Consider the following 12,448-nt stretch of genomic DNA (forward strand, 5'->3'; position numbering starts at 1 on the left):
GCCGCCGCCAACAGAAAGAGCGAGAGAGAGATGTGAAAAATCGAATCAGAAAAAGAGTCATGCGAATATTGGAGCGAATGGCAGTGCGAAAAGGATCAAAGGATAAACAAGGAGGCGCAGCAGCCATGAAACGTAAACGAAGCGCAAAAAGCAGCGAGCGAAAAATGTGCGCAAAATAAATTGCGAAGGGAGCAGAGGAAAGACGGACAAAAACATGTGGCACATTGAATGAATTTTTATATATACACATATATATATATATATATATATATACATATATAGTTTTTTTTTGTATGAGCAATGATGCTGCCAGCGGGCGTACGGCCGAAGAGGGAAGGTAGAACAGACAGGCACAAGAGAAATCACGTCCCTCGCGCCTGTCTGACTATGTGACGTTGCCGCTGCCGCTGCTGCTGCTGCCGCTGCCGAGAGAGATGGCATATATATTTATTTTTAACTTTTCATTTCATTTTGTATCTGTACGTTGTACGTTGCCGATTCCGATTTGTATATATGTATGCTTGAACATAGCTCGTTGTTGCACTGCACTTTTATTTCAAATTTGAAAGCACTTGACGTTGTTTTTCTTCTTATTTTCATTGTATTTTCATCTAAAAACGTATTTGGATTTGGTTTTGTTGCTTGGCACACATGAATTACATGTTTTGTAATTATTCGATTGCGATTGGCAGAGACACAAAAACTTAAACCTAAAGGCGTGCAATTTTTTTTTTCACTTTAAAGCGTCTTCAGCTCCCACGACTTGTTGAGAAGAGCGAGAATAGACAACTACAATTCGTAGGGAAATACGCGCGCAATGCTTAAATTTACCGCAGCAACTATCGAAGACGTCCGCTCGCAACGAGAAATGAAATGCGAATGAGTGATGAAAAAGAAGAGCGCAACTACTGAGGATGCGAGCATAGCTGAGCGCGGCAGAAGGTTTTGTGCGTTGCGCAAATTGAGAGAATGAAGGCGACTCACGGCTCAGAGAGAGTGAGAGAGAGAAAACAAACCTTTATATGTTTTGCAACACTGTTATACATTTGGCGCCTAATTTGAGTTTAGCCAATAAATTGTTGATTGTGTGTTTATGCAATCCGTAAATGTGATGAGTTGACCGACAATTTTTTCAAAAATATTATAGTTATATAATAGTCGGTAAAAAAAAGGGTTGCCTTACCTAGTTTCATATGAAGGCAGGAGCGCTCTTATTGCAGATACTCCAAACAGTAACAGTGCTGTTGAGTTAACAGGCCAGCTTTAACAGCGCTGTTATTCAATTGCACTTATCGATAGCTTGCTTAGCGCGGCAAAATATTATAACACTCGAAATTAAAATCAAGCAAAAACAATTAAATAAATTATGTAATTTTAAAGTGAGTGAATAAAATTAAATAAAATCCAATAAAAAAAATATAGCTGATGCACAACGCATGCGAAACCATTTAAAGAGATGTTCTTTTTGCCGTCTAGCTTCTAGTTTTATTTTCTTTCTGGCCAGAGGATACTTGCCATGCACAGACAATTTCGCACAGAATGTTAATGACATCAAAGAGTGAACTCTCCGCGCCCGATCATGTTGTCATGTGGTTCAACAAACAGAGTCCTGTGTTGCCTCCTCCACTTGCCACATGCGTGTCCAACAAATCAGAAATGCGCCATGACTGCAATAAAACCAAATCAAAAGCGACATGCCTCATTTTCGGCTGCCCAACAACATGACTGACGCGTTGTCAAGATTGCATTAGCCGTGTGTGGACACCAGGCAGGCGGGATGGTCCTCGCTTTGCCAGGACTACAGCTGCCATGGCAAGGCGTGCGAGGCTTATTAAACAGCCGCCCGAGCTGGCGGGCGTCAGAGCAGGAGCCAGATTTAAAATGCAAATAGCCTCACGAGTTAACAGCGCCCCATTCGACTGAGCTGCCGCTGGTGGCAATTTCTCCACTGTGCGTTCAAGTGACTGCATCCGGCCGTATCCTCGAGCTGGCACCGTCAGATACTCGTAGCTCTATCGGCGCGAAGCGACACCCTCTGCCCCCCACGCTGCGTTATGTCGTGTGCTTTTGTTGTTTTGGTTCTCGAGCTGCTTGCAAATATGCAAATGCCGTCAAGCTGGCAACTTTTTAATCCCGGTTGGCCGGCAAATTGTCGCCCCAACAGGGCTCTGCTGTTAAGCGGCTTCGCCTGCAGCAGCTGATAAATGCAGGGTATATAACCCATATAGAAATCACAAATGCAAAAGGCATACTGTATAAAAACCATATGAAAAGAGCCCAAGAGCTCTAGAGAAAGCAAAGAGCTTGTAAGAATGTCCTTTCAGCAATATCTAGTATTTTTGGCTTAACTGCAATGCTAGCTGTTAACAGTTAACAGCTTAACAGTCGCATAACATAAACTGAGCAATTTGGTAACATTTTCTTGAATCTTAAGCTATAGAAAGAGTGCCTAAAGCACGCACACATAATTCATCGTATTTTCTCTTTGATTTTTACATGGTCTTTCGAAAGTAAACTATTTTCATTTAACAGTTGCATAACCTGTGCATTTTTTGCACTGTAAACGGTAAAAAGCCTAGGAACTCACACAGAATCGTCCAGAACAATTTCTTTACTTCATCTTGAAGCTTAAACTATAGAAAGCCTCAGGGCTCACACATAATCCACCATAATTTCGCTTTGTTTTTTAAGATGGCCTTTTGCAACTGAACTATTTTTTGCGTTAAATTCAATCTGTTTTTTTTTTTGTTTTCAGGACTTAAGACAGCGCAGCGAACCGCAGAGACCTGAGAAAACTAACACAGAGTTGTTGCTGCCGCCCCAAAGTGGGAAAACATTGGGAGACAGAGAGTTGATATATGAATGGGTGGCCGGGCTGGCCAGAGGCGGGGCTGGGTCGTTGCGAGTGGCCAACAAACCGCAAACAATAACAAACGATGGCCAAGGCGAAACACAAACAGAAACCGAAACAGACGCTGCCTGCTGATGACGCCTACAAAATGGCTACAAAGGAAAGCAGCACAAGATTCGGTTTAGTGGTCGGCAGCGGGCGACAGGGCTGGGTTAGGCAGGCGCCCTGCACAGGGGGCGTGCTGTGCCATTTGAAAGCAAAAAGGATTTATGATGCTTGTTATCGCACAGCCGGAACGACGCGAAGCGACGCGAGGCAAACGATGACAAAAGGTGGCCAAAGGAAACGAATACACAAAATGGATACACGCACAGGGGGGCTGTAAACGTAGGTGTTCGTGTGCATTAATGTGAGTGTGTGTGTGTGTGTGCGTGTGTGTGTGTGTGTGGCAACAGCTTGGCAATGGCGCGTAACGCAGATAAGATCTACACGCACAGCAAAAGCATTGCATACTTTTCGGCATGCGCTCGTAAAACGCAAGGCAAACATGTGTTCATTCAGTTGTAGCTAAATTATTATTGCTGTTGTCGTTGTTGTTGTTTTTGTTGTTGTTGCTGTTGTTATTGCTGCCTGCCACATGAGTAAACTAATCGCATGAAAACATACACATATATGTATGTATTTGACTGGACTGTAGCTCAGGTGTTACCGCTATTACCTCCCACCTATCCAAGAGAAGCTGCGTGTGTTGGGCATAAAATTTACATTAATTAAATTTCAAAATAGGCTGCCGATAGGTTGCTCCTAATTAAATGGAAAAAAAAGAAAAAAAAAGTTATATATGCATGCATAAAAGCAAAAGTTGCCATTAAGAGCGCCTAAAAGTATCTATTAGGCTGGCAGCGTTGGCTGACGGACGAGGGGTACGGAGGGAGCCTAAATTAGTCAATAAATTAAAGCACGCTGAATGGCAAGGAGCCTGCAGGCAGGAGCCCGGAGCCAGCAGCACTTGGAGCAACCATAACGAGCCAAAAACATTGCATTAAAAAATCCATTCATTAAAATGGCAAAACGTGGCACAAAATTTATGGCCCGGGCAGAAGTCGACGGCGTCGACGGCGTCGACTTCGTTGGGCAGGCGGTCGTCTCAAGTGGCAGCGCATTTACTTCGAGCTTGCCACAAAGAGCAGCTTTCAACAGCAACAACAGCTATACAAGTGGACAGGTAAACATTGCGGCAACAACAGAGAAGACTCTTTAACTCTCTTAAAGTGTTACAGTTCCAAATACCGCAACGACAATAAACATGGTATTAATTCTATTAAAAAACTCAGCAAGAAATTAAGCTTCAATTTAAAGCTTTCATCAGCAATTTTGTAGTTTCTTTATCTATCCTTACCAATAAATTAAAAGCTAAATCATAAAGTTCTAAGCTTTCTTACTCTATCCTCATAAAATATGAGCAAAAGCACATTAAAGCTTCATTGGGTATAAAATGTGTTTAATTTTTAAAATTCTCAAGTTGTACCCATGAAGCTCTACTCGAATCACATTAAATCTTCAAGTAAAATTGATTGAAAGCTCTTTCAAACTGCATATTGTGCTTAGTTAAGGCTTAATTTGTGATAAGTAGTTCCTATGGCAGCTATATGATAAAGTAGTCCGATCCGGTTAGTCCATTATCTAATAGTAATCTATAAAAGTTCCTAATTTTAAGCAAATGTCAACCGGGCATAACGGTTGCTTTTGGGCGTGGCTGATTGCAGGACGCGTCAGTTCAATGCGCTCGTCCTGCACACTCAATTATAATTTGCTTAGACAGACAAACAGCCCCAGAGCCCGGCACAGGGGCCCGGTTTGAGGCCTTCAGGGAGATGCGGCGCACTCGTCGTCGCATTAGTAAAGAGCAACAGCCTCATATATGAATATATTTATGTGCATGTGTGTGTGAATATATAGCTGACTATATATGAGAATGTATGGCGGACTCAACGGAAGGACGCCGAAAAGTGTGCAGCATTTGCAAAAGTTAAAAGCATTTGTCGGTTTATCAGGCCCGCACATCCCACATGACCCCACATCAACCCACAGCCTTAAAACTCTTTTGACTCGAACCGCTTTTTACTCATTTCATTTCACTTCATTCTGTTACGAGTCTATCATTACGTTTCGTATACTAAATGAAATGAGTTACAAAAAGGAGTACGTTTTTTTCACTTCAATCACAATTAGTTGACACCCCTGCACGGCATTTAAAGCATTGATTAAAGAAGTCATGATAAATAAATGAAGACCTGGATGATTTAATATTTGCTTATGTAATTAAAATCTTTAACAATTAGAACAGCCGTAAAGAAAAAAAAAAATTACACTAGCTTTTGCAAGGATTTGGTGGGTGATGTTTTGGTGCTCAAATTAAATTTTCAAGGATCTTTATGGAGAATCATGTGTCACACATTTTGAATTTTTAAGTTTTTTTGTGGGCAATTGTAAATTTTGTCCGAAAAACTTCAAATTTGCTTTCAACGATTACAAGAAACTAAAAACCTTCTTTGATAAGCAAATTGTCAACCACAATGTATTTTTGGACTTGACGATTGTCACCATAAGGCTAACGTAGACAAAGGCAAACTATCAATTTATTATTCGATTGACCTTAAGCATATTTTCTAATAGATTACAGTCTTCACAAGCGGGCACATAGTGAAAAGTTATGTCTGAAATGTTCAACAGAAAACTACCCACGGGCAAGGCCGGGCAATGCCCGCTGGTATATTTTATATTCATATAGTCCCCATAAATGCCAGCCTTTATATATTATGTACAAGAGTGTCGAGACCTCAAGATGTAATAAATACTTACAACTATAATAAACTTGTTAATCAAGGACTTATTTATACGCAATAATTCCCATGCCAAGTGCCAAACACATAATTACCGATGCCAAAGTCAATGAAAGAAAACTCTGTGCCAAAGTTGGGCTAAGAGCCCGCAAACTGCGGCTTCTTGGCAGCATCATAAAAAATGCATTCAAAGTGTGTCCGTGTGTTTTTTTTCTTGTGGCGATGTGGCGATGGCTCGGCTGAAAACGTATTTGACTAATATCCAAAAAAGATGCAATAAAATTCAATTGCAAACTTCGGTGCAGAGCAAATGAAAACAAAATAATGAATATACTTCGTAGCACGCACACACAAGCTTAGAAAGGGACGCCGAGAAACTTGGTAAGTTCTTGCCAAAGACTTTTGGCCATACGAAAACACAACTACAGCGAAGGGGGTCATGGCGGCGAGGAGAGTAGAGGGGAGGGGAGTAGGGAGGGTGCTACCTCCCACTTTACGGTACATTTTTGGGCGCCTGCAGCAAACACATGTCAAATGCGCTTTTTAAAAACAAGTTTTTCCTTCTAGCGTAAAGTTGCAGCAAGGCCAAAAGGCGGGGCGGAGGGGAAAAAGAAAACAAGTCGAAGGAAAATATAAGGAAAACTGCTTATCTCGACAAAAAGCCAAAATGTAAGGCGTGCGGCAGGAGGGCGTGGCAGCTGCACTAATGGTGCCAAGCAACCGGAAATGCCGCCATGCATGTCTGCCCCTAGTTGAACAAAATGGAGGCTGTGTCTTGCAGCGTGATGTGTGTGCGTGTGTGTGTGTTGGGTGTGAAGATCTTGATTGCCTTTTGCTACAGGCGAAATTTATAAGAGATGTTTCTCTTTTATTTTTATGGTTCTTTTTTTGTTTGCTGCCTTGGCTTTCGTTTTTGCTATGATAATTTCCGCAGTTGTTGCATTATATAAAACAAATGCATTCGCCAGTTTGATTTGTTGGCCGACTTTTCTTATACCCGAAACGATAAAGAAACACGCTCGAAGCTGGGAATGTGTTGTGTGCCGCGTACGTCTTACGTATTGGAATTGACATTTTGGCCATTGGCCAATATAATGGTCCACCCAGATGGCAACAGAGGTAGAACGAGGTTCGAACTGCGAGCTACTCATTGCTTGTTATGCAATTGGCCAAAAGGCGCATTGGGCAACCGGACTTTAAATACGCGTGATGATTTAATCGACAAGTATTAAAATATTTTCTATATAGGTATTACGATTAATATATTTCAATATACTTCTAATGAAGGCATTCAAATATCCCAAATATTTAAAACAACAAAAATAAAATATATATTATTTTCATATATACTTTAACAATTGCGGGTGTTTTTTAGATTTTATTTTCTCTTAATATTTCAAATATTAATAGAAATACATAACTTTTTTTACTTTCCCTAATTATCTCTGGTATTAATAGAGATAAATATTTTATTAATTTTTCCCAATTATATCTCATAAAATCATAGATATAATTATCCTAATTGTTTGACTTGTAATATCAACTTAATAAGTTAGTAAGTGCTTATTGGAACACACTAATTGGCTCCGTACGGGAATTTCCCCACTTTCAGTTGCTTTGGTAAGCTCATTAAAATAAATGTTGCATACCGTAAGGCGATGCCAAAAACAATTACAACAAGACCACAAAACATTTTCGGGACGACCGAATGCACTGGCCACGCCCACATGTGGGCATCATGCGGCAACGGCTGCAGCAACAACAACAAACGCAACAACAAACGCAACAACAAAGTGTGAAACGTTGGGAGTTAATTGAATTTTCGACCGCGGCTGAAAACTGCAAAAACCTGCAGTCGAAAGTGTTTCCAGTTAGTTGTTTATGGCTGGCGCTTCTGTGGTTGTTGTAGTTCTTTCATTTTATACACTATTCCAAAAGAGGGAAATGGGTATGTAAGCTTTTTTCAATATCGGTTGGTTGCAGAAGCTAGACTATACAAACCTAATATATATTTTCGTGAAAATAGTACACATTGGTCCATACGATAGTTCGGTATTTTGAGTGGAGAAACAGACTATACCTGACGTTTTTATTTTCTAGATGACTTTATCAATGAAAAGATTGTGCAAATCATAACCTGTTTCAATATCATAACGATCGCGTTATCGATTATAAAAAACAATCTCTTATTGCGAGGGAGCTAGGAGGAACTGTCCATATGCCTCTAGCTATCTAAAGGTTCTCAGATCGACGGGTAAATCGACTCGGCTATTGATGCTGAGTAAGAATATATATATACTCTATGTGGTCGGACATGCCTTCTTTTACGTACACTTGGAAACAATCATTAGTTGCTTTTAACATTCAATTAATATCTATCCCTCTGACAGCCGCTTAAATCGTGAAAAAATCCATATCTCTCCTAAGACATTATAAGTACGGTATATTTAAATTGACACGCCTACATTTTTCGAGCTCTTTTTGTACTAAGCAGGGTATTGTGCAGTCGGAATAGTTGGACTGAAATATTTACTCTTATTGTTGTTGAAATAGCCGAACTGGCATAGTTGTTGCCGTCGTCGATGTTGTTACCGTCGCTGATGCTGTTCTTGTAGTTCTTGTTGTTGTTGTGTTTGTTGTTGTTGCTATTTAGCTAGTGTGTTGGCTAGTTGGCTACTAATACAATTTCAGCTCGTTTGTTCTTTTCTTTTTTGGCTAGCCTTGCGCGGCATTAGCTCAAAAAGTTGACCATTAGTGGCTGCATGGAATTCACTTTGGTTGCGATACATGTTCTATGTGTGTATATATATATGTGTGTGTGGGTGTGTGTGTAGGTGTGTGTGTGTGGGTGCAGGAAAATGTGCTAAATTTTGTTGGACCTGGAGCTAAAGCTGAATATGCTGTTGATTTTGATGCTACTCAGCTGCATGTTTGTATTTGGGTAACCGCTGACGTGGCTGCTGCCGCTGGCAACGCCTAGGCCCCACCCCCACCAACACCCCCACTCTACCCTGCCATAACCTGCTCTCGGGCAACGTTATCTCCGCGGCCCTGCGTTGTGTGATTGCGTAACAGGCAGCGCTCAACGGTTGCCGGCGTTTATGTATGCCCCTACAGAACTTTGCACTTTGCACTTTGCGAATGCGAAAGAGAATGGCAGCCGTCAGCTGCGTACTGCGCCGGAAGTCAATAAAAGTTGGCCTATTCCGCAAAAGGCAACGTCAACATCAGTCACCTTGTCTGAGTCCATTCCGACTGCATGTTAACCAAATTAGCTGGAATTAGTTTATGACTAACATTTTGCTTGACATGATTAAATTTGATATTATTTGAATTGTTGTTGTTTGAAAACCCGAGGCAGATATTCTATATTAAAATTGAAACACTCCTCTAATCATTCTGAAAGATTCTAGGCTATTGACTGGAACACATATAGCTACAGTTTGTAAGTTAAATTTGTTATTTTTTTTATACATTAAGCATGTTTTTGTTGCAGTTGGTTGGATATGCAGTTGGTTGGATTTAGCTTAGCAACCCGATTAAAATCCAACTATTATGAGGCCAAAGCTTAAATATAGTTATATCTTACGCCTGTCGCAGTTAAGAATTGACTAATTCTCTTTTTTTGTTTTTAAAAATTTCTTAGCATGCCTTTAATTTTAAGAAATATTAAAAATAATTATTTATTTTAGGGCTCGAGAGAAGTACTTCAAGATGAAAAATTTCGATGTGGCGCCCTCTGTATTACATAGTTCTAACATAAAGCTGGTTCTCCATAGCAATTGGGCGTGGCAGGATGAGAAAGCTTTCACTAACATAGAAAGGGAATTTCAGACGTTGTCGCCTGCGATTTTAATGTACAGCGCCATCTGTTGTACGAACATTGCAAGCTTTGGTTGTCCTAGCCAGCGCCATCTGACGGCTTAGAGAAAACAAGGATAAGAGAAGTTGGCGCTTGAAAGCACTGGAGCTTGAAAGCTCCAACGAAGCAACAGGCATTGCTGCAATAAAGGCAAGTTGCAACAGACGCCGCAAAAGGAAAAGTAGAACAACTACAGTTAAAACAAAATACGAACCAAACGGAATAAGGATTGAATATGGAAACAGTAAAATAAGAATAACAAAAAACATAAAACGCACCCAAATGTCTTCATTTAATTGCGTCCATTCCACATTTAGTTCCTCGTTCATGATGCAACGGCGATGCAAGAATTTCAAGTCGGTTATTAAGACCTTTGTCTGAACAAAGTCATGACATTTAAACGCCGGAGGCCAACCGTCCTTCTCCATTTGATATAAATTATAAGCACAACACAACTAAATACGTTTTAATTACTTTTTTAAACACAAAATAATGTCAATTTCAATTCAATTAATAAAATATATATATTAAAACAAAATCAAAATGTTAAACTCAAATTACAACTGCATTGATCAAAGGCAAACATGCGACTGAACTATTTCACGAGCCTGGCGCGCAGCATTTGCATGTGTGTGTGCGAATTGAACAGAGTCGCGCAGAGTCCGACTACGTTCTGTCTCGCTCGCACTGCAGCCGACTGCCGACATTTGGTTACACCGTTTGGTTAATGTATGTGTGTGTGTGTGTATGCATGTATGCCTGTAAGTTGAAATTGATTTTATAAATCTTATGCTTTTATAAATCTTATGCGCTGAAACGCATTTCGATACACCGTTTGGTGTATGTACATATGAGTGCGTGGGCGGGTGTCAGTGTGTGTGTGTCTGTGTGTGTGTATGTTATTTATTATTATATGTATGAGTTATATATTATATACATAAATCGTTTCCGCTTGGATACGTCGATCATGGAGACGACTAAAGATAGAGACTTCAAATGCAGAATACAGTGAATACTCTTCATAAGTTAACGCCTATTAGGCGGACAACCCAATTTGCCGTACATTTTCTATCAAATTTACAAATCAAGCCGAAATTGGTAAAATAGCCAACTAGAGACTGAATAAAATTCTTATTTGTGAGTTTGGAGCATCTGTACGCATGTGAAGATGTTTGGAAAATTTGTCAAATTGTGGAAATTGTGGAAAATAATGAAAAAGTTGCGTAGTCATCATTTTAACATTTTGGGAGCTGTCCTGTTATGGGAGTTGTCCGGTTAAGGGAGCTTCCATTTTTAAAACAACAGCATAATACAAGGTACTCCCAACTAGAACGCAAAAATTCTGTTAGTTAATACGATATCAAGTTTGTTTGAGGTATCGATATAGGTATCGATAATTATTTTCGCTAGATCGTTCGCTCTAAATTGTTCTCAAGTGCGCATGTCCGTTTTAAAAAATGGAATCAAACAGCTGTAAACACAATAAGAACGATAATTGCTATCCAAAAAAAAAGAAGAAAGAAAGAAAATCAAATTACAAAATAAAAATAGGTCAGTGCAATATTTCGCAAAATATACAACTAAAGTTAAATATTGCAGGCGCAGTTACAATTAATAAAAATTAAAATTAACTCTCTTTGTCAAAAACTGAGAAATGCAGCTATTTCAGCGGGAGGAAAGCGTCAGAGAAGAGGACAATACGCTGACGTAGAGGAGGCTTATGCAATGTTATATCGGTACGTTATACTTGGAATAGCTAAAGAATTTCTTTGTAAAACTTAACTTTGCAATCTTGTAACTCTTTTACCCAATAGAAACTGACTGTGGGGGTATTAATATTATAAAATTTATCCAAATGCCAAATTTATTTCCCGAACAGGGCTGAGATCTATATACAAAATAGTTAAGGCCATTTCCAAAACTCCACGTTGTTTCGTGAAGGTTCTCCATCCATTTGTCTAACACGTTAACCAAAGGGCTACTTGAAAATTGGGAAAATAATCATTACAAAACTCAATCTGGAAATGATTCATACAAATCTAAATACTTTTCTTTGATGAAGACATAAAACAACACAGCAAAGATATTCAGTTTATGCGAAATTATTTAAGGAAATTCCGTTTGAAAGGACTACGTCAATTTGGACGCAGCTGACATTATTAACAGATCGTAAATAAGTATTTGGAAATGTTGGCAAGGGTGTAAAGCTCTTAATTCAATTTATTAAAGAATATGTTTCCAAAAGTCCATAGTCTGTTGGTCCGCCTCCCCGTATGTCCTTCTGTCCGTATCGATAACAGCTAGACTTGAAATTTTGCAGTACGAGTTTGTTTCCGATAATCAATAGTCTAGCCCGTTCCAAGCAATCGATAAAAATCGATTCTGGTTTTTGAGCAAATCTCTTTGGTTTAAAAGCTTGAGTCCCCAAAAATGACATTAAACTTCTAGAATAGTATACACAGATGAAGTATCTTTAATTTTCTAGCTACAGCAATATGTAGGCAAATAATAAGCCATAATTTAAAGTAAAGCTTCTAAAGCCAATTACTGCTAATTACATCAGTTACTCACCTGTCTCTGATGAAATTCCATCGCCGGCACGTTGCCATTTAGCTCAACGGCAGACATTTGTATAACTGAATATTGTTAATATTTGCGAAAAAATCAAGTATCGTAACTTAATATTGTTTTTGTTTTTTTTTTTTTAGTTTGGCACTCTCATACACACACTAACTTTTACACTTAGACCTTTACAATCTGCTTGTAATTTGACATGTGAAGGATTTCTTGGCCGTTTCTTTTACGTCGCACAGAATATAGAGAGCGACTTTTTCTAGTTGTTTCTTTTGTTGTAACAGTACGTGCCACGACCACAATAAGCAGGTTGCACGG

At 39.4% G+C, this 12,448-nt stretch overlaps 1 protein-coding gene across 24 annotated transcripts in view; it reads right to left on the reverse strand.

Moving 5' to 3' along the window:
- Nucleotides 1-12,192, reverse strand: part of LOC115770197 (RNA binding protein fox-1 homolog 1) — a 90,369-nt gene extending 78,177 nt beyond the window's left edge. For 22 of the 24 annotated variants that reach the window (XM_030715385.1, XM_030715384.1, XM_030715383.1 and 19 more), the window contains exon 1: nucleotides 12,128-12,192. In XM_030715385.1, coding sequence (XP_030571245.1) covers nucleotides 12,128-12,184 — 57 coding nt within the window. In that variant the 5' untranslated portion in view covers nucleotides 12,185-12,192. Of the gene's footprint in view, nucleotides 1-737; nucleotides 788-831; nucleotides 861-12,127 lie in introns of those variants that run through there. The other 2 variants (XM_030715363.1, XM_030715364.1) reach the window with 2 other exon arrangements.
- Between the last annotated feature and the right edge of the window lie 256 nt (nucleotides 12,193-12,448).

Source organism: Drosophila novamexicana, unplaced genomic scaffold, assembly GCF_003285875.2.
Source record: "Drosophila novamexicana strain 15010-1031.04,08,12 unplaced genomic scaffold, DnovRS2.1 tig00004555-arrow-pilon, whole genome shotgun sequence".
NCBI lineage: Eukaryota > Metazoa > Arthropoda > Insecta > Diptera > Drosophilidae > Drosophila > Drosophila novamexicana.